Here is a 24,053-nt window from a genome sequence, read left to right as displayed (position 1 = left end):
ACTTTTGATGTTCAAAACATGCATTAAGAACCCATATGGCTGGTCTCTTGATTCTTCAGCAACCAACAGTTCAACAGGGAACTGTTTTAACATTTTTTTTAATACCATGGATGATGGTGGTAATTGTAGTCAGGACCAATTGGTCAGAAGACTGCTTTTGCTTTTTAGGAGGCTTACTATTCAATAAAAAGATCAAACTCATGCCAGAGGATGAGGAATTTAACTTGTCTCTTCCAAAGTCCATGTGAATGTTCTGACGCTGACAGCTAATTTATGGCTCAATGAGACATTTTTGGTTTTCTGCCACAATCTAATCATTATTTTTCTACTTTTTGCTCTACCTTAGCCTAAAAAAATTCGTAGTGAAGGCTTCTAGGTAGAAATTTCTTGTGTGCTGATGAACTGGTTGGCCTATTAAGTCTTTTTAAATCATTCTAACTTCCTGAATTAAAAGTGCTCTCATATGTGTATGGCTGAACCCTAATACTGACCTTTGTAGCCTTTGGTGTCAATTCAGGGACTTTCTAGAAACTTGTAACAGTAGGTAAATAAGTAAATAGCACTCTAGATGTGCTGTGATGTAATACTACTTTTATTCCCACTTTAGAGTTCAGAGTAAGTTAAGTAAGTTATTAATGGTTTCACAGCCTCATACAGTGTGCCTCCTCGGTCTGTGCCCTTAACTGCTAGACTGTCCTGGTAGTTAAGGTGCCAGGTACCGTCTGCCTCTATGGTAGATGCAGGGTAACTTGAAGCTTATGCAGGGTAACTTGCTTCCCTGTGCTCACAAATCCAGACCCTTAGCAAGACATGCAAAGCTAATGAAGCTGTGTGTTCACCCTTCCATCTCTTCCTCCTTTGCATATTCCTATTATTCCAGTTAAAATCTCACTGTTTGCCCATCAGGCTAGGCCTTCTGACATTTCCTTCTTTTAGAATAGCTTTTCCTCTCTATTTCTCTTGATCCCTAACCTTCCCTCAAAATCCTTCCTCTATGTCTTCTCCACTGTGCTAATTCTCACAAACTACTTACCATACTGCACTGTCATATACTCTATTGTTTTTGCTGGGAGAGGACTTAACTTTGTGTGTTCTGTGCCTAACGTAGATCCTAGCCCACTGCAGATGGAGTGAATGAGTGAATGAACAAAAGACTTCCCAGGTCCATGCATTCAGGACATTACAGGGTCATTAAAATTCCTGTATGGCTTCTCCCTCCTTTTTTAAGAAACAACATTGGGTTCTCTTAAACCAAACAGAGCGTGAACCAGTCTGGTTCTAGTATAGGCAGAAGAAGGCTCATTTGTGGTTGATTCTCTGGGGTTCACTTGCCTCAGGGACAGACTGAAGTGGGGCATATTCATCTGCTGACATTTTTCATGTAATTACTATGCAAGTGGCACATTCTTTATGGGAACTCTACTTATACACTATGTATTCCTTTCATCTCTGGGGGAAGGCATTAAATAAATCAAATAAATATTAAAAGTTCTCTGGCTTCAATAGCTGTGTTCTTACTCGAGACAAATTTCTTGATGACCTTAGGGACATGTCCAATTCATGCAAGAGGTGCTTAGGCGATCTTATCTTCCTGGTTCCCAAACAAGGCTGGCGATAGGGAAAGGAGGCACCAGAGAAGGACGCAGGAAGAACCCACTGGTTCCAGAAGTTGCAAAGGAGCCAAGAAGTTTATTCTTAGACTTTATGGTGTTAGACCACAGCCTTGCCTTGCCCAGTGTGAAGCCCTAAGTTTATAAATCATCTTGAAATGGCAAATCTCATAAAAACAGATCTGTATTAAAAAAAAATACCCATTTCAAGAAAGGCATGCATACTTTCCTTGATAGGTGAAATTGATGTCAAAGGTCTTAGTCATCTATATTTATGAGCAGTGGCTTATACGTAGTAGCAAGCTGTACAAACAAGTGATAAGCCTATCTTCAAATCTTGCATTTTCTTGTCAACAGGGGACTCTTGAGCCTGCCTCCCAGAAGACCTTGGACGCATGACCAGGTGAGTGGCAGCACCTCACCTTCTTCTAGCTGATTTTCTGTTAACTGTCATGCAGTTGGGGTTAACAAATGTTTGTTGAATAAAGCTGAGCCCTGTCTCAGGAAGCACATGGCATGGTTCTTTCCACTGGCGGATATGGGATCATTTCCAGGTACACAGCTGTCTATGAGTAAATGAATTCATGGCCTTAAAAAAATGCCTTCCCCAGACCAAACGATCCAAGCGTGCCATCTTCTGCAAAGCTGAATAGAAAATGAGCATCTTCAAATTCTTTGGCTCACTTTATTATGTACTGTTCCATTCTCTCTGTTCTTCAGCATCTCTCCAGGGCATTTATACTCATTGCTTGGTGTTTTTATTTTGCTGCATGGACTCAATATCAACTAGATTGTTTCCTGAGTCAGTATCTAGGCTTATCTTTTGTCTACAGCAGGGGTCAGCTACCTCCTAGCCTCTTGCTTGTATAAATATGCTTTTTTGGCTCACAACCATCCCCAACCATTTATATACTGTAGCTGTCTGCTCTCCAGCCATGGCAAGAAGGGTTGCATAGCTGGACAGAAACACAGTGGCCCACAAAGTCTAAAATAGTTACAAATGGACTTGGCCCAGTCCAACCTGGACAAACTTCAAATTCTACAGGTTGGTGTTATGGTTTGTGTCTGTGTGTCCCCCCAAAGCCTCATGCGGCCATGGGGCAGGCTTTTAGAGTTTGAATATGGGTGTGAGAGCTGCACCCACCCTGGAGTGGATAGTTTACATATGTAAGGGAGAGGAAAAGAGTGCTTGAGGCCATTCCTCCCCCATTCCACTCTGGTGTGTGGTTGTTGCTTTGCTGTGTTCTGTACCAGGAGCTGTAGCTCTCTGCCATGTGCCACTCTGCCTTGTAATCTGCCAAGTACGGACTGAAACCTCCACCAACTGTAAACGAAATAAACCTTTCCTTCCTTAATTTTAGGTGTCAGGTATTTTGTCCCAGCAGCGAGAAAAAAGTGCAGATATGCAATAACCTAGCAGAGACTAGGTATCAGTTAAATCCCCTGATAGAGCCCACACAGCAGGACCATCTGCCCATGACTGCAAGGGAGATTTTTCTCTGAAGTGGGCATTCCACAATGGAAGGAATCACAGGAAGAGGTGATACCTGGGTCAGTGTGGCTAGAGAATTGTTCCTTCTTAGAACCTGGTGTGGTGCTTAGAGTATCTTTACATGGAGGCATAAGCTGTCCCAGTCTCTTGGAGGCAAAGCATCAGCTAAGCAGAGGAGCAGCCCTCTTAAGTAACTGGGGTCCCTGGAAGATTCCCTTCCAGAAATAGCTGGGTATCACAAGTGGTGTTTTTTCTGCTTTTAGTCACCTCCAAACCTTTACCAAAGCTCTGTCTGAAGTAGCAGTCTGGTCTCGCTGATGCTATGGAGAATTAAGCTCTTGCTCCTGTTCTAGGAAGGAGGAGCAAAGGGAAAATCTCATCAAGAATAGAGCAGTTGCAGCAGCACATAAGAAACCAGAAGGTGCAGATGTGCCAGTGGAGGACAGGCCATGGCAAAGAGCTGGAGGGAAGAGCCAAGATTTCTTTGTGAATATGGCAAAGACTATCCAGGAAGGATGCTTAGGAGGATCTCTGAGTAGGACTGCAGGGGTTGTTTTGTTCCTGGGCTGACTGTAGGAGGCTCCACTCATCAGAACTAGAGTACTAAAAAATGAGCCTGATTCAAATTCACTGGTTGGGGAGACCAGGACTAGGACTTTTCTAGTCCACAATTTGGCATGCCCAAAACCATTTCTGTATGTAAGTACAGTTTATAAACATAGATGGTAAAAGGGCCCAAGGACAGTGATCTTTCTCACCATGGCAGAAAGGTGTTCTTCCTTCAGGATGTAAATCATGGTGAGGACCCTTTCTGATAATACCTACACTGCCTTCTCTAAAAATGCCTTGAGATTGTATCTACTATGCTCTTTCTCTCTGAGCAAATTTGTAACATTATGCCACTTTATCCCTACATAATTCCATATGCATTAAAATAGGGATATTTTTCTTATGTAACTATATGCTATTGTCATTTCTAACAAAATGATCAACAGTCTCTTGGTACCTTCTCATATCCAGTCAATAATCAAATGTCCATGATTAGTGTGTGTGTGTGTGTGTGTGTGTGTGTGTGTGTGTGTGTGTATTGGGCACTGAAACCAGTATGTACCTCACACATACAAGGCAATCACTCTACTACTGAGCTACATCCTTAGTCCTTTCTTTTCTTTCCTCTCCTTTCCTCCCCTCCTTTCCTCTCTTCTCTTTTTTTAAGTTGTCCATGCTGGCCTTGAGCTTGTAATCCTCTTGCTTCAGCCTCTAGAGTACCTGGGATTGCAGGTGGGCCCTGCCACACATGCTTAGATGCACTTCTTAACCTCACCATTACATAAAGAGGAACTCTTCCTGTTTTAAAAAAGTGATAAAGTAAACATTTCAATGTCAGGAGCGCTTTGATGGCAGATTTGTTTTCTACCTGTTAATTTTGCAATAGCTGTGTAGGAGTATGGATTATTACTTTTGAATCTCAGTTTTGGATTTATTTATCTCTAATTTACGTATTCCTAGGGGACTCATTCTACCCTTCCCTACTTCCCACGCACTTCCTTTGGCCTAATAAATGTATCAATTAGGCTATTGACCTGCTAGATTTATGAAGGCTTTTGCAATGTGGAAACTGCCCTTCCTGCATGTTTCCCATGGTCTTCTTGTGCAGAGTTTGGCAAAGGACCCACATTCCGGGGTAAAGGTGGCCCTGAGCAGACAGGGACAGGGAGCAGAGCAGGAAGGAGGGCAGGAAAACTACCACAAGGAGAGTGTGAGGAGCACAGGGACTAGTCTATCCCACCTTCTGCTCTATTTCTTAAAAAAAAAGAAAATACGAAAAAGGAACAAAGAAGCAAACAAAAATAACATGTATTTACTTTGAACATGTAAAGAAAGCACAATGAATCATGTTTTCTTATATCCAGAATGAACCCTTGTTAACCTTTTGGTTTCAATTCAACTTTTAAAATGTGCACATATTTGAATAAAATCTGGATTGTACAAAACATCCTGTTGTGTAATTTGTTTTACTCTTCCCCTTTATGCCATATTAAAAAGATTTCTACATGTCATTAAATATGTATCCAAGCAAAGTTTTTAACAAGTCACATAGCATCACAACTTATGGGTATGCCATACATTTAGATTACTCATAATTTGTCACCACTATTAAAATGTTACCATGAAAATTCTTGTACCCAAATCTTTGCATATACCTCTGAGTGTTTATTTATGATAAATCTAAAGTACAAATGCTAGGTGGAAATATCAGAACATGTTCTAAACTGCTTTCCATAAAGTCTGTTCCAATTTATATGGTAACTGAAAATATATGAATAAACTCTTTCCCACATCCTTGCCAACACTAGCACTGTTACTTTTTCCCTTTAATCTGACATTTTAAACACAAATACTGCATCATTGTCCCCCCTCTGCTTTTTGTTCCTGTCCCTAGAATCTTTATCATCTTCTTGTTCCATATCAAGAGAACGGATAGTGGATCTGCTCCCTTGAGCTCCTAACTAGTGTTTGGGATTTGGTGAAGGAAAGGTAGAGAGACTACTGGGCCTGGGTGACAGCTCAGAAAAGCAGCTGAGTTATGCCAGTGGAATGCTCAGAGTTGTAAATTATTTCCCTAGATTATTTGGAAGGCTGAGTTACACACAAATACCTAGACTGTAAATATCTCACTAGTTATTGACTGCCAAGAATGGTGCATATTTTCAATCATGTAATATAGACTGGTATTTTCACACATGTATTTTTTTACCTTTTATTCTAAAACCTGGCTTAATACCTGAGTTTTGGTTTTGCTGCCTAATTTGGACTCATCTTCTGTACTTTCCCCATAAACACAAGAATTAAATGGTGTCACTCACCACAGGACTTATGAACAGTGGCATGCAAAATACTTTATATATGTACAGTTGTGCTATTTGGGGAGAAGAGAGAATGCAAAGTTTTTATCCTGCTCTAAAGGAGTCCAAGAAAAAATTAAGGATCTTTGATATAGAAAAAAATTTAGAGGATTATAACTTCAATGTATGCTGGGACCAAAAGTGTTAGTCCAGAGGGAGCATGGTGAACTGAGGTATCCTCAAATGCATTTTCTCCAACTAGAGAGAATAGCTGTCTCTTGGCTGCAGATCACTGGACTAATAGTGTATGCGAACAAGGGTCCAGTGCTTCCAGATCTTAATATTTTTCAGATAAATCTAGAAATCTTCTAAATTTTAAATGCTTAAGATAATTTAAAGCTAAACAAATAAACACTATATGGTGCAAACAACAAGTCTAATACCTTGTCCCTCGGTCGGCTAGGCTTCAAAGAAGCCAGGCATTTCAAAAATTAGTTGAATATATAAGAACAATTAAATGCTCTCTTTAGGTTTCTAATAAGCAAGGAACACCGAGACTATTTAAAAATAAAGTTCCTAGGCTGGAGGTATAGTTCAGTGACAGAGCGCTTGTCTAGCATGCACAAAGCCCTTGGTTCAATTCTTAGCACTACCAAAAACAGTGCAACAGCAACAGCAACAACAACAGAACTTCAACAGGACTCTGGTCTGGCTGGAATTTGGCACTTGGGAAGGTCAATGGCCAAATATGACAGCTCTTCAAATCATGCAGTTACTGACTGTGGCAGATCTGGACACCCACCTAATGTCTAGGACTTGATAAAGATCAGGCCTTTTCAGAAATAGTGGAGAAAAACATTCTAGAAGATAGCATGTTAGGGCTTCTAATTGCATGGTTATATAAAACTTCAACTTTCAAGTTGACAACATGATGACTAATGGTGTGCCGCAGTTTACCAATTGCCAGAATTAAGCTATGTACAAGAAACAGTGGGATCCACACCGCAGCATAACATACCCAGATAAATGACATTTTTGCAAACTAAATGAATCTCTATCTACATAAGGGAACTTGATCTTTGAAGGAACCTTACAGTATAATAATAAGAGAAAAATCATTTTCCAATTTGTGTCACAAGTTCATATTTAAAATGCTGGCCTTTTAAAATATGGTTCAAATACCTAATTAAACCTTTCTCATAACATTGGGCTCCTGGCCCTGTGGCAAATTTGCAAGACAGGTATGTAGCAAGTCTGGAGTTCTGTGGAGGCGTGGAAGTGGGTGAGAACCAGAAACAAAGGGACCCTGAAGGCAATTGCCAAATGCTTAGTGGGAAGGATAGCTAGAATTAGGAAGTAAATGAATGAACTACTGAAAACATGATCAACACTGACAACCACATTTTTTCCTGAGGACTCTAGATGACATTTCATTGACCAAATAGGCCCTTTTTTCTCTTCTGTGTCCTAGATAGAGCTTTATTTTTAACATGTTTGAAAATGGCATTTTCCTCACAAGACATCGTATGTTGCACAAATGAAGACTTGAACTATGGTAGATGGTGCTAGAAAAAAAAAGCAGGATGATGAAGCAATATCACCTCAACAGTGAAATCTTTCCACCCAAACATACACATTTCAAGTGAGCAGTGGAGTGTGTGTGTGTGTGTGTGTGTGTGTGTGTGTGTGTGTGTGTGTGGTGTGATGCATCTAATACATTTCAATTTTCCTCATAATTAGAAAAGAATAATATGGGTTCTTCTGGACTTTATAATAATATAGAGAATATCAAGGTACCTGTAATCATGCTGGATACAATTAATGGCAAGATGATGAGTTTCAGCATCCTCATTAGAATTTCTCCAGGAAAAGCAAAGTAAAATTTGTCCAGATTTGAGAGCTGGCTGTGTTCTCGAACCAAGACTCCTAAAACAATGCCTGAGGAACACAACGAAAAAAGAGAAACATTATTGAGACTTTCTCTATACATTTTGATGCAGAAACATAAAGCATTTGTGAGTTTTAATGGCATGAAAAACTAGATCATCTCCCACAAATCTGTAAAATTTAGACTTCACCACCACAATTTAAAGGTTACATATTAATCAGTGAATCTGTAAAAAAAAAGTATTCTTCACATGAAAGCTTTTGTTTTCATTTCTTCCACACAATTTGTATTTATTGTAATGAAAAAAACATCGAAGAATACTGTGGAAAAGGGGCTGGGGATTTAGCTCAGTGGCAAAGCACCTGCCTGGCAAGCGCAAGGTCATGAGTTTGGTTCCCGGTACCGGAGAAAAACCAAAAAAAAAAAAAAAAAAAAAAAAATACTGTGGAAAAATATTCATTATGTTAGTCAATTGACGATAGCTACTTTATTTTGACACACCACATTATTGAGCAACTACGTTCTCAAATGCTTTGCATTCTTTCCAGTTATTTCTAGGTCATGACAGGCTCAAGTTTGCCTGATCAAGTGGCTTTTTATGAAGTTTATGATCTTGCGTTCCTTGTACATAGTAGCTTATAATTATGTGATTACAGGTATATGTTCATTCTTAAGAAATGTTACACATTTTCTATAACTAAAGTTATAGTCCCTTAACAAGAGCACTCTATGAAGTCCTCCAGTTGTGTGGAAAACAAAATTTAATGATGACTCTTATAACAAAAGCTCATAAAGAATTAATAATTCCTTTTTCTCCCATTCCAGATAGTTCTAATAACATCCAGCTATGTCCCCTCCCTTCCCCATAACATACATATTTTAAAAACCAAGAAATAAAGAATTATAATATAAAAACCATTGTTGATTTCCTATCATCTTGTTTTGAAATTCTGTATCGTTTTAATTTTTTTAATTTTTCATTCTCATTAAAATAAAAAAATAACAAAAAAAGAGAACAAAGAAACAAATAAGGGGTTGAGCTGATGCGCTCATCTTTTTTCCTTCGTCAGCCTCTGATGAGTGCCATGCTCACTGGAGGTAAAAGGGTTAAGTGGCAGGCACATTCAAGAAGGGTGTTACTGGACATGCAAATTCACAAATTTGAGAAAATTCAGAATTGTCCAGAAACAAAGATTGTAGGGCAATGAAAAGAGATGTGAATTATAACCAATAGTAGAATGTTCATTTAATTCAGATATCCCTCCTTTGCTCACTAGTACAACAAATAGATGGACTTCACTTAATATATGTTATGTAACAATCTCATCTTTGGCTCAATTTTATTTTCCTATATAGTTTACTTTGGCTTTGATCTGTTTATTTTATATATATACATACATTATATACATATATATATATTACTGAATGCACTCTTGGTCATAAACATTTCTCAAATTGTGGCTAATACAAATGAAACAACTTTATTATCAGTCCAACTTAGTTTATTTACTAAAACTTAGCAGTTGAGAATTACAAATGGTTAAGACACCAAGGATTCAAAATATTTTCAGTGAATTTAGAAGTCATAATGCTCTTATTTTCTGCCTTATTAATTGCACCTATTCAGCTGTATTATGCCATAGGGATATCTGTAATCCTCAGGGCTTTAAGAAACCAAACATTCTTATGCTAGTTTGCTTCAAGTAAGTTTTTGGCTTGTACGTGAAATCTGAGCATTTAAAAATGAAAGTGTGTCTGTGCTCTAACACCAGCCACAAAAGCACTCTGTTGAGCTATGACAGAGTCCCATGTGCCCAGCCTTAGGGTTTATGTTACTAAAACTGAACTGTGCCTCTAATTAACTCCACCAAAATGAATGCAGGGTGATTGGATAGAAATATTCTTGCTATTTCAACCCTTAGCGACATGTGGGGTTTTATGACAGAAACAAAAGAGTTGCCACTCAGAGTGGTTTGAGAGCAATCCAAGGTGAAATATGATGAATACTGCAGGTTACTGGGTTTGGCAATAAAAACTTCCTATCAAACTTGTTCTTGAAGTAGAGCACCACAAGCTGTCTTGCTGTATTTCTTTATTTTATTGAAAATAAGAATAGAAAGGGCAACTAAGTGCTGGAAAAGCAGTTGGGAAGGTCACAGACGTCACCTTGAAACCTTTGGGTAGCTGGTGAGTGTCCTCACCCAGGAGTTATGCCTTGTAAATGGGTGTTTTATCTTGGTCTCGGCCAAGTTTGGAAACATCAGAATCAGGACAAGGAAAACCGCTGGACGATTTTCTAGGTACCAAGATGAGATCAGGAACTCACAAGATAGAACCCTTCCCTTACCATTCACAGAGCTGGATTGAAGTGTGTAGAGAAAAGGTTGCAGGGAATAATTCCCCACTGTCTGTGTGCATGGGAGTGGGAGGCATGCTCCTGGTTCACCTGGTAGGTGAAGATCAACAGCCTCCCTGAATCATGGGGTTCCATAGAGGCCGACGACAAACTCAACAAACAGTCCCCAAAGATAAAGTAGTTACCTGGACCCTTGCAACTCCAACAACAGACCCAGTACACCATTTGGGGGCTTCCCCACCCACGGGTAAGATAAGCTCAATAAAAAGAGAACTACTGGTGTTAGACAAACAAGTTCAAATTCTGGTTCTATCACACCTGAGAGGGGTGTAACCTGGGTTAGAAACTGAACTTGACTCCCTCATCAAACTGAAGAGAGGGTTAGATGAGCGGCCTTCAAAAGTCCCTCCGAATGCTCATGATTCTGTGGTCACCTTGGAGCCTTGTTTTCCTCAACTTTAACAGTGATCAGAGTCTCAGGAAAACTGTCCATGCTCTCTCCAGATTTTATGCTAAATACAAATATGTTGGTAACAAAGACAAGAAACAAGGGTGGGAGGCAGCCAGAACCTCAGCTAGGGATTCTGTTTCAAAGATGCAAGTTTAAAAGAGAAGATGAACAGAATGGTTTCTCGTCATGCCCGAGTTGTCTGGAGAAACATCTGCTGGTCTCACAGTCTGTCTCAGAGGTTCTGGGGTTATTTATCTCTTTATTTCTAAGTTTTAAAAAAATTAATGTTTGGGACATGATATTGAAAATCCGATGCAGAAAAAAAGGTACACATCTTCACATCAACCTATCTTTCCCTCCTCTGTTTTGTCCAGGTCCTAACCAGCCCTGGCTCTCAGGCCTCACACTTCTTGCAGCTACGAAATTAGCCTGGGGATAGCAGTTGAACTGTACTTGACTCAGGCTTACGAAAATGGTATTGCTCCTGTTTGGAGGGATTTGAAGAGATGAGAGAGAGAGCTAGAGAGAGAAATTTCAATAGTTCTCCAGTACACAAATTAATTTTGACTTGATTAAATAAGAATTATTAACAAAGGAAAATATTTATAATTAACACTTTAAATCGTTATCAAGCTTGCCATCATGCTAGGCACTAATTAACATGTGCCCTTTCGCCCTTCTGGAGCTACTCACAGTAATTTATGACAATGTGCGTACACTGGATGAATGGCAGGTTGGCTTCTCTAGTCTGTCCTTACACTGAAATATACCCGTATCCTTTCCTTATCCTTTTCTTGTTCTCTAAAGGTCTAAGTAGCTCCAGTGATGCAAACTCCTCACAGGAATTTTGGCTCAAAACTCAGATGCCTTGGTCTATAAAGCTTTTATTTTTATTTTTTTGGTGTTTTTGATCCTTACAAAAGTATTTACTATAATAGCAATATTAGTTACAGCTCTACTGAAAATAAAAATAATTATAAAAGTTCATCCACATGCTGGGCATGGTCATGCACACTTCTAATCCCAGCATTCAGGAAGCTGAATGAGGAGGATCGCTGGGAGTTCAAGGCCAGCCTGGGCTACATAGTCAGTTCAAGGCCAGCCTGAACTACTCAGCAAGACCCTGTCTCAAAAAAAAAAGTTCATCCGCAAACTCATTAACTTAAGTAGATGTAACATGAAACTGCTTTTATTCTTCATATACATTGCAATTAAGAATAATATACTAGGGAACAATAATGAGCCAATTACTATATGTCAGGTGCTACTTTAAATAAAGTATCTCTTACATATAATGTCTTGTGATTTTTCTTTGTTTTTTTGTTTTTTGTTTTTTTTTGGTGGGGGGACAGGGTCTTGGTATGTACCTCAGGCTGGTCTTGAACTATGTATCTCCTGATGGTCTCACACTCACAGTGATCTTCCTATCTCAGCCTTTCAAGTGCTAGGATTACAGGCATGCACCACCATACTTGGTTGTTTTGTAAATGTTAAGGGATATATAATTCTATTTTTTATAATTTTTTATTCAGAAAAATTCTTATAGCACAAAATTTGCTGTTTTCAAGTGTATAATTTGGTGTTTTTGGGGGGTATATTCACAATGCTATACAACCATCACTATTATCTAACACTCCCCTCCAAAAAATATCCAGTACCTGAGAGCAAACATTTCTCATTCCTTTGCTCTCCTGGGGCTGTTGGAAACCACTAATCCATTTACTGTCTATACAGATTTGCCTACATTAGCAGTTCATATAAATTGGCTCATATAATAAATATGTGATTATTTGCATCTGGTTTCTTTCAGTAGCATGATGTTTTTAAGATTCATCCATGTAGTAGCATGTAGGTTAGTTTTTAAAAAGTATTTTTCATTTAATGTTATATCATAAATATCTTCCTATATTTAACATCTTTATCTCTTTAAAGTGCCAAATAATACTACTTTGGATATTTGACTAACTTGTTCCTTAACCATCAGCTGTTAGAGATTTTAATCCTAGACAATTTTTCTGAATGTTGCTGACTTCCCAATAACCAAAGGCAATGAACATCAAATATTATGCAAAGGTTTAATATTACTGTAAGTTTTAAGTTTTCAGGTTTAAGGGAAGAAAGTACATTAAAAACATTCTATGTAGTAGTACTTAAAAGCAACAACAAATTAACATTTATTAATACTCAACTATGTGCCAAGCACTGTATTGAATGCTAGAGGATTTGAAAGGCACAAGTCAAAAGAGTACGATTTTTTTATTATTGCAATAATAAAAATTTTCTTCACGGATGACTTTGCACACTATCAACAGGAAATGTAGCTTGCACTATTTTGTCAATCACAGTGACTGGTTACACTGAGTTATCTCTTTTTGTATACACCTACAATTAATTCAGTCTGACTGAAGAAGTTGATCTTATCAAGGATCTAATGAGTTCCTCTGGTATAGAGATTTGGCCCATAGGATGAATGATTTTGATCTGGTACGTTACTGAACTAAACCAGCATCTTTGTGGCAGTAAAGGGGTGACTGCCCTCCTAGCATGAATGGATCTTGAAGCAACTCTTGAAACAAAAGTTATACTTTATTCTGCATCACTACCATCCTGAGTACTCTCAGTTGCCCTTGCAACCCTTTAAAAACTAGTGGTCCACACTGAAAGAGTATGATAATTGGGTGCTGTCATTTTTGTTATGTGAACTTAGAAACAATTTCTGTGGACTTTTTGTGGGGATATTGTCTAAAACAAGAGCCTGGTTTGATGACCTCATCTGAAATTGTGTTCTAAGAGAGGGCACAATAGGATAGAAAAACATAGTACGCAGTACTCTGTAATAGTCTGGTGTATTGGTCATAAGAGATTCTGAAAAATGTGAATAATTAATATTATAACAAAGCCAGTATTGTTTATGACATACGCAAAGTTCATAGACTGTCTTCATACAGCCGAGTGGATACTGCTCTTGTATACTAATTAGTTTCCATTGCTATGTAAGAAATTACCACAAATTTAGCAGCTTAAAGTGACACGTATTTATTATCTCACAGTTCTGTGGGTCAGGTGTCTGGGCACAGCTGTGACAGGTCCTCTGGTAGGGCCACATAAGGCTGCACTCAGGTGCCAACCAGGTGTGCATTCCTTTCTGGAGCTTGAGGCTCTCTTCTGAGCTCATGTGGTTGTTTGCAGGAGTCATACCTTGTGGTTGTAGGACTGAGGTCCTTGATTTCCTAATGGCTGTCAGTCTGGTGTTGTGCTCACTGCTTAAAGCCCCCACCATCTCTCACAACACTGACCTCTCACTGATAAAGGAAAGAGAACTAAGCCAATATCATTTTGTACTCTAGTGCCATTTTAAAGCTTAAGTTTCTGTTTCCTTGTTTCTTATAAATGTTGACATAGTTACCTAACCCGATACCACCCCACGCTTTGTCTCAAGACTGCTTGTCCCCTATGTAAAATGTCAAACACCTTTGTTCCTCTGTCACAAGCTAAGCCCATGCTTTGTAGGAGTGTTTCTGTAGCTGCAGTAAATCCTATCCGCACCACCCTCTTAGACACAGAGCTAGACCCAGAACTGGAACTGTGTAACTGTTCTCCCCTCCTGCCCTTCGGAGTTGGTGCTCCGTCATGTACCGGGTGCTCACTGCCAGCTAATAAACTTGCTTGTCCCTGCATCTGGCCTCTGCCGGTGACTCAATTAAATAAGTGCATTTGCTGAAACATCACAGCACACCACTTGCCTTTTCAGTCAGCAGGAGAATGTGTTCAGGGGTGGGTCAAATCTCTCTTTTAAGGGATTTCACATAATAAAGTCGTCCCTACCCAGGATAATCTCCTTTCTGATTAATTTAAAATCAGCTGGTTAGGAACCTTAGCTACCTGCAAAATCCCTTTCCTGAAGTTTAATTTTTAAACAGGTGTCTCAGATTTCCCCACTGGCAAGTGGTAAGATTTCTTGAGGTTTTTCAGGAGGTCAAGGGTTAAAATTTTTATGCTATTTTTTTCAAAGGACAGAGCCAAAGTTTGAGATTTCAGGTTTTATGCAAAGGCCTGATCCTATCTCTTTCACTCATATATGCCAAGGTCATAGCTGTTTTCCTCAAATGGATACTGAAAAGTCTGTGTCCCATCATTGTGGTCTATGACTGGCCCAAGACCTTAGTACTGGCTCTCATTCACATGTCTGGCTTTATGTTCTGCTGTAACATGGATTTGAAATGTCTCCCAAAGGCCATGTGCCCATGACACTATTGGGAGGTGGTGGAACTTTTAAGAGGTGTGGTCTAATGGAAGGAAGTTAGGTCATTGGGGATGTGCTTAGAGGAGGGTATTAGGACCTTAACTCCTTGTTTCTTTGTTTCCTGGCTGCCACGAGGTAAGCAGCTTCCTCTGCCACATTCTGCCACCATGATGTGCTGATTCATCTGTCACTGGCCCCAAAACTATGAACCAACCAACCAGAGACTGAAATCTCCAAAACTGTGAAGCAAATAAACCTGTCTTCTGTATAAACTGATTATCTCAATTATTTTGTTATTTGAGACAAACAAACTCCCTTTTAACTTCTGGCACATGAAGATTTTCCTATATTTCTTTTGAGTTTGACTTTTGCTCTTACTGATTTGGAGGGGAATTGGATATTTCTGTGTATTTGAGATGATTAGAGAAGCCATCCAGTTTAGTCCAACCTCCAGTACATATCATCATCATCATCATTGTCATCATCATCATCTCCATCAACATTTATTCTTTATCCTTTCCAGTATGCGAATTTTAAGATGGAAACTGGACTTAATGAAGATCAAAATAGAGAGCCTCACAAAATAGAGGACAGATTTTGCGATATTAAGGAATTGATATACTAAGACAAGTACTACTTTACTAAGTACTTCTATGTAAGCTCAACTAGCCAACAATCATTTATAGAAAACCTAATTCCTACAACACATTAGCCAATGGAGAAACACATTTGAAAGTGGTGCATAATCTATGGACCTTTAACTTACACAATGAAAGAAAGCAAAGCTAATTCAGCAGGAGGTTGGCGCTGTTGTTGAACTATCTACATTCAAATCTTGGCCTCACTTTATTAGATGAGTAATTTTGGGCAAAATACTTATTCTCTTGCCTATGCCTCTGTTTTTTCATCTGTAACAATGGGCATAACAAAATAGCCTCACGGAATCCATTAGGAGTTTGAAAGAGACTACACATAAAGCATTTATAATAAAAAACACTTTGTTCACATGGTAAGTCCAGCTAATAAGTGTTAGCTACTACAGGCTATGACTGTATAGCTTTTACCCTGAAATCTTCAAAACTGCTGTTGGTCTGACAGCTGTCAAGTTCCCAGAGCTCAAAAGCAACAAAATCAGTTGACGGGTGAACTTAATGTAAAAAATGTTCATGGTGAGGACACTTACAATGTTCTTCTAGCAATCTTTTGCATTTATTTGGTAGAGAACTATTTACATTTTTGCTATAAATTTTTAAAAATCAGAGCTAAAATTAGAATACACAAAGGACTTATGAAGTGCATTAAATGTGGTGTTAATCTCTATGCCACTTGATATCATGGAAATAAAAGCCTCAGGATCTTAAGGAACTAAAAGAAAAGGCATTTAAAATTTTTTGATGTCGTCTGAAATAATTTTTGTTGTGGATCAATAACCTAATTAAGTCCTGCAAATATTTACTATGCTCAAGGGTCTGTGTTAGGTGCAGGGTGGGAGTAAAGGTATAAAAATGGATGATGTAAATCTCTGTCCTTCAAGCTTGTCACAGTCAAGGACCAGTGACAGGTGAAACAGTACAGGCAGGAGTCAGAGTGGGGATTTCTACGCAATTGTTTGCAAACCCAAGAGCACTTAAGGAAAATGCCAGTTGATTGAGGTTATTTTTCTTTATCCAGTAATGAAAAGAAGTTGCAGCCACTACTAGGTCAAACATCAAGACTACACTAGGCCAAACCTACAGACGCTATGAAAAAAATAAAAATGAAAGCTGATTCAGACCGATACAGACTAAATAACCCTGTGAATAGGAAGAATGCAATAAATCTATGGTGCCAAACTTTGATGTGCATGTGAGTTACCTGGGGATCTTATTAAAAATAGGTTCCGATTTGGGGGACTACACTTGGAGTAGCAAAGTTGTAAATGAGCCTACCAGGGAAATTCATAAGGGGCAGCCTTGCTGCTACTGGCAGTATCCACCTCCACAGAGCAGGAAGATGCTACTGCAGCCTCAAGCAACAAGACCATGAGGATAGCTCAGTCAGTGTGCAAACAAATTGGGCTGCTTCCTTCCTAAAGACTTTGCCTGCTCCTTCTCTCTCTCACTCAGTTACCCGTGGTTCAACTGTGGTTCCCCTTTCCCTGCTCTGCCTCAGCGTGGGTTCCAGGCTTCTCCAGGGTATGCAGTGATGAAGTCACAGTTGAGCCTGACTGAGGGGAGGTGAGACTTCAGTCAGCCGTTGTAACACTTGCAACCACACCACCTCAAACAGGCAAACTTATCTTGATGAGAAGGGTACTGAAATACTCATTCCAGGTGCTGATAGGGGCTTATGTGCTTCAGAAACATTAAGAGAAATTCTGAAGCAAAAACATCTCCATTCTACCATGGATAAAAAAGTATGAAAAACAGAAGGAATTCAGCGTGACTTGATGGTTGTCATCTTGAGTGATAACTGAAAATACTGCTGCTGAGTGACCCTGGCTGGTTTCTCCCACATAACTGCCCAATTTACTAAAATAAACAAAAAATCATTATAGTGGGATGTGCAGCTTTATGACCAAATCCTGTACTTTCAGTGCCAGAGATGTACGTGACATGTTTGATATTAGCTTGAACTAAATCAAGTACATTCAGCTTGAAGTGGCTTTTGTCCTGACCACTTTATAAACCCATTTCTTCTGACCAAACTGGAAGGATCCAGTGGTTTTGTAAGTCCTCAATAAGCCACACTTCGAATAATCCTGGATCCATCTACCTTTCTCTGTCCTCACAGTACCTTATGGAAATTCTCACACATTGAGACTTAGTTTTTCTGTAATGTAAATCCACAATATCTGTCACAATCTGCAACTTCAGATTTCTTGACATTTTTTCTCAAAGGAGGTGATGACCATATTTCCTTCAAGTTGGCAGTAAAGATTCATGCAAGACCTCAACAGTGAAAGTCTGCAAGCCAAGTACGTTCTTTTTACCTCAGCCCCTACATTCAGGCATAAATTCTGATGGCCTTCCACATACTAATGTCTACAGGCAAGGTACCACCTAGTACAGTTTTCACATGTGTCAAGCTTTACAGCATGACTGAAAGTGCAAACTGAAAAAATGTTACTTTTCAATAGACTCAAGAAAGGCAGATATGCAAAGCATGTGTCTATCTGGCAAAGGTCTAGAACATACTGTGTAAAGATCTTATACAATTCAACAATAAAGACAACTCGATTTTTAAAAATGACCAGAAGTTTTTTGGTTTTTTTTTTGGTACTGGGAATCGAACTCATGACCTCAGGCTTGCCAGGCAATCACTTATGCCACTCAGCTACATCCCCGGCCTGACCAAGGGTTTTGAATAAGACATTTCTTCACATAACCTATATAAATGGTCAGTAAGCACATGCAAAGATGTTCAACATCATTAGCCCTTAGAAAATGTAAATCAGAACTAACCATTTCACACTCACCAGGATGACAATAAACAGTGATACTTTGGTTATCAAATGGCTCCAACCTCCAACTTTCCACTATTCGAACAGCAAAGTCAAAAAAAAAAAATCTGCTTACTGTTTGTAACTTTGTTCAATAGTTGAGCCAAAGGTCTTACTTGGAAAGTGTCTGTACAGGCTGAGAGTGAGTTGTGCATTGCATCTCACCATGGACACAAAGGGTTGAGCTTCAGTCTAAGCACTGCTGTCGCCCAAACAACATATACTGCATTAAAACAGTCATCATTGTGCGCTTTTTTTTTTGCACTTTATTTGCTTAAAATATCATAACCATGGCACCAAAGAAAGTTAGTGATACCAGTAGTAAAGCTAAGAGGAAAACTGAGAACAATGATAGAGTTAAAGAAAGAAATCATTGCAGAATTTGTGAAAGTCCTAGAAAAAGGAATTTATAAGTGTAATTTTTGAGCCTCAGAGCCAATTATCTGGTTTTCCATTGTTTCTATGGGAAAAATATTTCAATTCTCAAACTTCTTGGTGTTCGGACATGAATTTGGAATGAATTGAGTTTGACAGCCGAAGTATCACTAAATTTAAACAAACAGATAGGAAATAACATGTTCTGAGGATGCGTAAAAACTGCAGTCCTTTTATTGTAGTTGCAAATGTAAAACAGTGTAGCCCATATGCAAAACAAGCAAGTCTTCATAAAGCTAAGCAGTGTTAACATGCAACTCAGTGATACTCTCCTAACAAAATCAAAAACATAGCTTCAAACAAAGCCTTCTATGTAAGATGTTCGCAGTAAAGTTATAGTCAAAAAGAGAAAACAATACAAAATGCCCATGAACTTATTGTTGAGTAAATAAAATAAGGTGTTTCGCTACAAGGGAATATTATTCAGTTATAAAAAGTCAGAAAGGACTGATAAACAGTAATACCTTGATTTACAAATGCTTGGGTTTGCAAGCAATTTGATTGGCAAACAAAAGTGTTTGGCAAAGTTTTGCTTCCATTTGTAAGCTTCTCATTGGGTGACAAACACGACCACAGCCATCTTTCCCACGCAAACACAAATGCAGCCATCCTCCCCAAAACTTTAAAACAAATTAAGTTTGTAAACCAAGGTACCATTGGACATTACAGTGTGATATATATTATAGTTATATGAAATGTCCAGAATAGGCAAATCCTTAAAGAAAGAACTACTAGCTGCCATGAATGAAACTGAGAAATTGGGATTGATGCTGATATGTACAAGATTTCTTTTGGAGGCATGATTGGAAATGTTCTGAAATTAGATATGGTGATGATAGTACAATACAGTGAAATGCTGCACGTGGTGGTGCTTACTTGTAATCCCAGCACTGTGGGAGGCTGAGGCAGAAGGATCACAGATTTGAGCCCAGTCTGAGCAACAGAGTGAGTTAGTGAGGCCCTGTCTCAAAATGAAAAATAAAAAGGGGGTAGTAATGCAGCTCAATGCAAAGGCCCTAAATTCAATCTCCAATAGTCCCTCAAAGAAAAAAAAAAAAACCCACAGTAAAAATACTAAAAACCAATGGATCATGTACTTTATAATTCATATAAGATTTAGCATTTTAATCTCAATTTTAAAAAGCACTCACGTTCTTAAATGAACTAAATTGATTAAAAATGGGGGAAATACCAGATGATAACATCAAATACGATTTGTTTGCATTTTGATTAGTTGACAATTTGATGGCTTTTCCACGGGGCGGGACAGATGACAACAACATAAAGGCAACTTCTTTTTCCTTAATCATCATACTAGCCGCACAAAGACTGTCAAAGATGTGGCATTTTGTTCAAACTTGGTAAGTGCATGAACTTATCAAACCTGAAAGTCTCACCACCTGGAAATAATAATTTGAAAGCCTAATGGAGCCAGACATGTTTATTAACAGCTCAGAGAAGATGATACATTTAAAGAAAAGTTGTGATTACAGACTGTGGTTCATACCCTACAAAGGAGATGTTTGAGAGCTTAATTTTCAATTGCAGAGTATAAAAATGAGTCAAAACAGCCAACAGAAAACCAGTGTTATTCTAAGAATATGATCTGAAAATCCCTGGAGGAGAAGAAAAATGAAATCTAACAGTCTAAAAAAAACACCAGCTGTCATGAATAAATCACTTGTATCCCTACTGTATACAACCCTTTAGCTAAGTTCTGTGGAGGATACAAGGATACAAAGTTCAGTGCTCATATAGTTTACAGCCTAGGTATCTTGTTTCTTATAATGCATAGCAGAAATTTCCAGGAGTCACTGAGATTGAAAGCTGAGTATCTAACAATTACTAGTAATGCAACCATAACTAGGCTACTTAACCTCTCCAAGACTCATTGTCCTCATCAGTTAAAGACAGGTAAGCAGAGACCCTATGTCACATGACCATTGTGACTAGTTTCTTGTTTTTGCTTTTGATTTGAGACAGGGACCTTGCTATGTTGCCCAGGTTGGGCTTGAACTTGCAACCCCCAACATCAGCCTTCCAATCAGCTGGGATTATAGGTGTGCACCAGGACACCCAGTTTGATGTGAGTGTTATGTGAAATAATGAATGAAAAGGACTGAATTCCCAATCCCCCAGCTCACAGGAAGGTTTAATAAGTGCTAGCAATGATTGAATAACAACAAAAGATAATAGCCACAAAAGTAGAGAAAATAGCACTTTCAAAATTAACCTACATGCTTGTATAAGCAAAAACTATGCAGAATCAGATAGTGGAAAGATGGGTTAAGAATCTGGATTCTACCAGCCATAATGGTGCACAACAGTAACCCTAGCACTTGGGAGGTTGAGGCAGGTGAATCACTGAGTTTGAGGTCAGCCTGGGTTGCATAGTGAGTTAAAGACCAGCCTAAACTGCATAGTGAGATCCTATCTCAAAAAAAAAAAATAAATAAATAAGGAATCTGGATACTAACTCCCTTCCTTCTTCCTTCCCTCCCTTCTTTCCTTCCTATTTGTTTTGGAACAGGCACTCACCATACCCAACCTGGCCTCAACTGGTGATCCTTCGCCTTAGTCTCTTGAGTGCTGGGATTACAGGCATGTACCACTATGCTTATCTTTTAAGTCAATTTCTATCACATAATTAGCTATGCCATTTAATCCCTTTTGCTTTTTGGGTGCTACGTCTAAAAACTTCAATGAAGGTACCCTCAGGAACATTGTAAAGACTAAATGAGAAAATATATATGTGAAGTATTGTGTGATCTAAACCAACAGTGTGCATCATTCTTACCTTAGAATCTGTATGCCTATTCTTGTTTCTGTTTCCTTTAGAAAACATTTAAAATGTAGAGATTTTTATGTTGTAAAATTTAGAGGACTAAAGACACATTCCTTTAGTTGATCCTGATTGCACACACTTGGAAGCCCTTAAATCTGGGAGGCTGAAGCAGGAAGATCACAAGTTCAAATCTAGTCTGCTAAATTTAGCAAGTTAGAGAACCTATTTCAAGGTTAAAAGATTAAAAAAGACAGAGTTGAGGCTATAGCTCAGCAGGAAGGACCTGGGTTTAATCTCCAGTACTGGGATGGGGGGAGTAGGAAATGACATACAGCTCCAGAGTGTGTGTGGATACACATTCCTAGTGGAGTGCTTAGCAAAAGCTCCTGTTAAGAGCAGGCAGAAACCTAAATTTTATTGAATTCAGTTCTGCTTAAAGTTGTCTTCAAACTAATAACATTATGCAAATTCCACTTTTGGAAACATGATAGAAAGATGTTGAAGACTCTACGGCAGGCAAAACAGTGGGAAAATATGATAAGTTAGACATAATTGGCCCAAACACAGTCCATCACTTCCTTAAATTGGGACAGAGGATAAGTGACAGCCTCTTTGTGCTTAAACTCATCATCAGTCAGGGAGGGATGATACCTGACTTAGACTCTGAGTTTTAAAGGTGCTCAAGCTGAAAGTCAGAAACTTCTCTTTGTCCTATTTCTTCCCTCCTTGCCATGTCTGCTTTTCTGCTTGGGGAGTGCAGGCCAGGGGCAGAAAGGTGAGAGTGGAAGCCAAGGAACCCGGCATTTTCACCTCACTGTTGTAGGCAGAGTGGGAACAATGGCTCCTTCCTCTGAAAAAAGCCACAGACACTTCATGGACAGCGGCTGGAGCTGAAACAGGGTGTGGATCTCCACCAGGGCTGATTCTAAATAAATGAAAAAAGCCTACAGGTCGTGGTCACAGAGATGTTTAAAAACACCAGAATCACCATAGAAGAACCTTTTCACTGCTCTGGGAGGTAGACTTTCTTGGTCCTCAGTCCTAAAGTCAGAAAAAACAACTCCATTCTTAAAGACTGAATTTAAATGCAGTTCAATAATTTCTACAGTTGGCATCAAAGGTGGCAAATGCACCACACTCAGGTCAGGGAGGCAGTGAGAGAAACAGGCTTGTGGGTGTCTGTGGTAGTCCTGCCAGCTCTGACCAAGCACTGCTACTCAAAAGTGAAGCCCCAGGGTGGCCTCAACCTCTACAGTTTTCAAGAGATACCAGAAATCTGAGTATTGGTGTAAAACCGCACAATTCTTAAATGTTGACACAGATTTGTGTTCTTCTTTTTCTTTTCTTTTCTTTTTTTTTTTTCAGATTTGTTAACAATTGATGAGTTCTGTGAAGTCATGCCAAACCCCTCTGTAACCCAATGTTCTCCTGGGCTGTCATCTTTCCCTCCAGTTTTCCCACAGTGCAGGGTACAGGAGCACAGTAATAGAACAGGAAAAGAGACCAGTGTTCTGCTGAAAACCAGTATCAGAGTGTCAGGAAATGAGCACAAAGAACATATGAAATCTCCTTTAGTCTCAACCGAAAGTGACAAATGTCATCTGAGTGACTTCTTTGTACTAGCATTGTAACAGAAAATGCCCCCCTCCAGCCAGTATACATCAGTTTCTCAGTTGTCCAGGTAATAGCTCCTGCTCCAGTTCCAGTTGCTTCTGGTCTCTTAGAAATGGCTGATCACTATGATGCACATTATATAAACCAATCCCCAATGGACAAGCCATTCTGCCTCTGTATTTCTTGCTTGCTTATCCCATATAAGTCCTACACCACCAGAGATGGGGGCCTGATATTCTAGGAATGACCTTAATCAGTGCCCATCAATGTAAATAAATCTGCCTCCAAATCCTGGGTGCCATTTTGGTGTTTCTGCTTGCCACTGCATCTGGTATGTCGGCCAGGAAGACTTACCATGCTGACCTCTTTGGGCATTGGTTGTAGCTCTTGCAGATAGAGCATGGACCTCCCCATGTCCTGACAGGAAGGTGTGCTCTCAAGATTTCTTGAGTCCTCTCAGAGGTCTGGAGAGAATTCCTGGCTCCCCACTTGAGTGGCTCAATCAGACCCCAAAAGGAGGAGGACACAGTCTGTTTGTCTCTCTGTCTGCCTGCCTGATTCTGGTAAGACCCTGGGGGCACCCTAGCTAGTCAGTGTGTCAGTCCTGCTCAGTTTGAGCAGAAGAAGAGCTTGATCAACTCTTGTTAGTTACAGCCACCCTCAAAGGGAAGGGGGTTGGAACATTTAACCTCTGAGTGCCTGCTGAATGAATGTGTGCATGAGTGACACGGAGAGTGTGAGCAATAAGCTGCTCTGTCTGTGCACCAAGACCGGGGAGCACTGGGCTCAGTGGCTGATTGGACCCTCACCTGCAGTTCCGTGGTGATTGACATATGGCATAAGAGAGGCCTT

The 24,053-nt window shown here is 39.3% G+C and overlaps 1 protein-coding gene across 1 annotated transcript in view; it reads right to left on the bottom strand.

Annotated features, from left to right (window-relative positions):
- The window catches only part of Slc1a1 (solute carrier family 1 (neuronal/epithelial high affinity glutamate transporter, system Xag), member 1), a gene marked incomplete at its 5' end in the record, with an annotated part of 89,073 nt that overhangs the window by 32,495 nt on the left and 32,525 nt on the right, over positions 1 to 24,053 (bottom strand). Inside the window, 1 exon segment of the mRNA XM_005388636.2 lies at positions 7,746 to 7,886. Within this exon segment, the coding sequence (XP_005388693.1) occupies positions 7,746 to 7,886 (141 nt within the window).

This window comes from Chinchilla lanigera, unplaced genomic scaffold (genome assembly GCF_000276665.1).
Source record: "Chinchilla lanigera isolate Chin_1 unplaced genomic scaffold, ChiLan1.0 scaffold00033, whole genome shotgun sequence".
Classification (NCBI taxonomy): domain Eukaryota; kingdom Metazoa; phylum Chordata; class Mammalia; order Rodentia; family Chinchillidae; genus Chinchilla; species Chinchilla lanigera.
The sequence above is the reverse complement of the archived record's forward strand: the minus strand, read 5'-3'. Positions and strand labels throughout refer to the sequence as shown.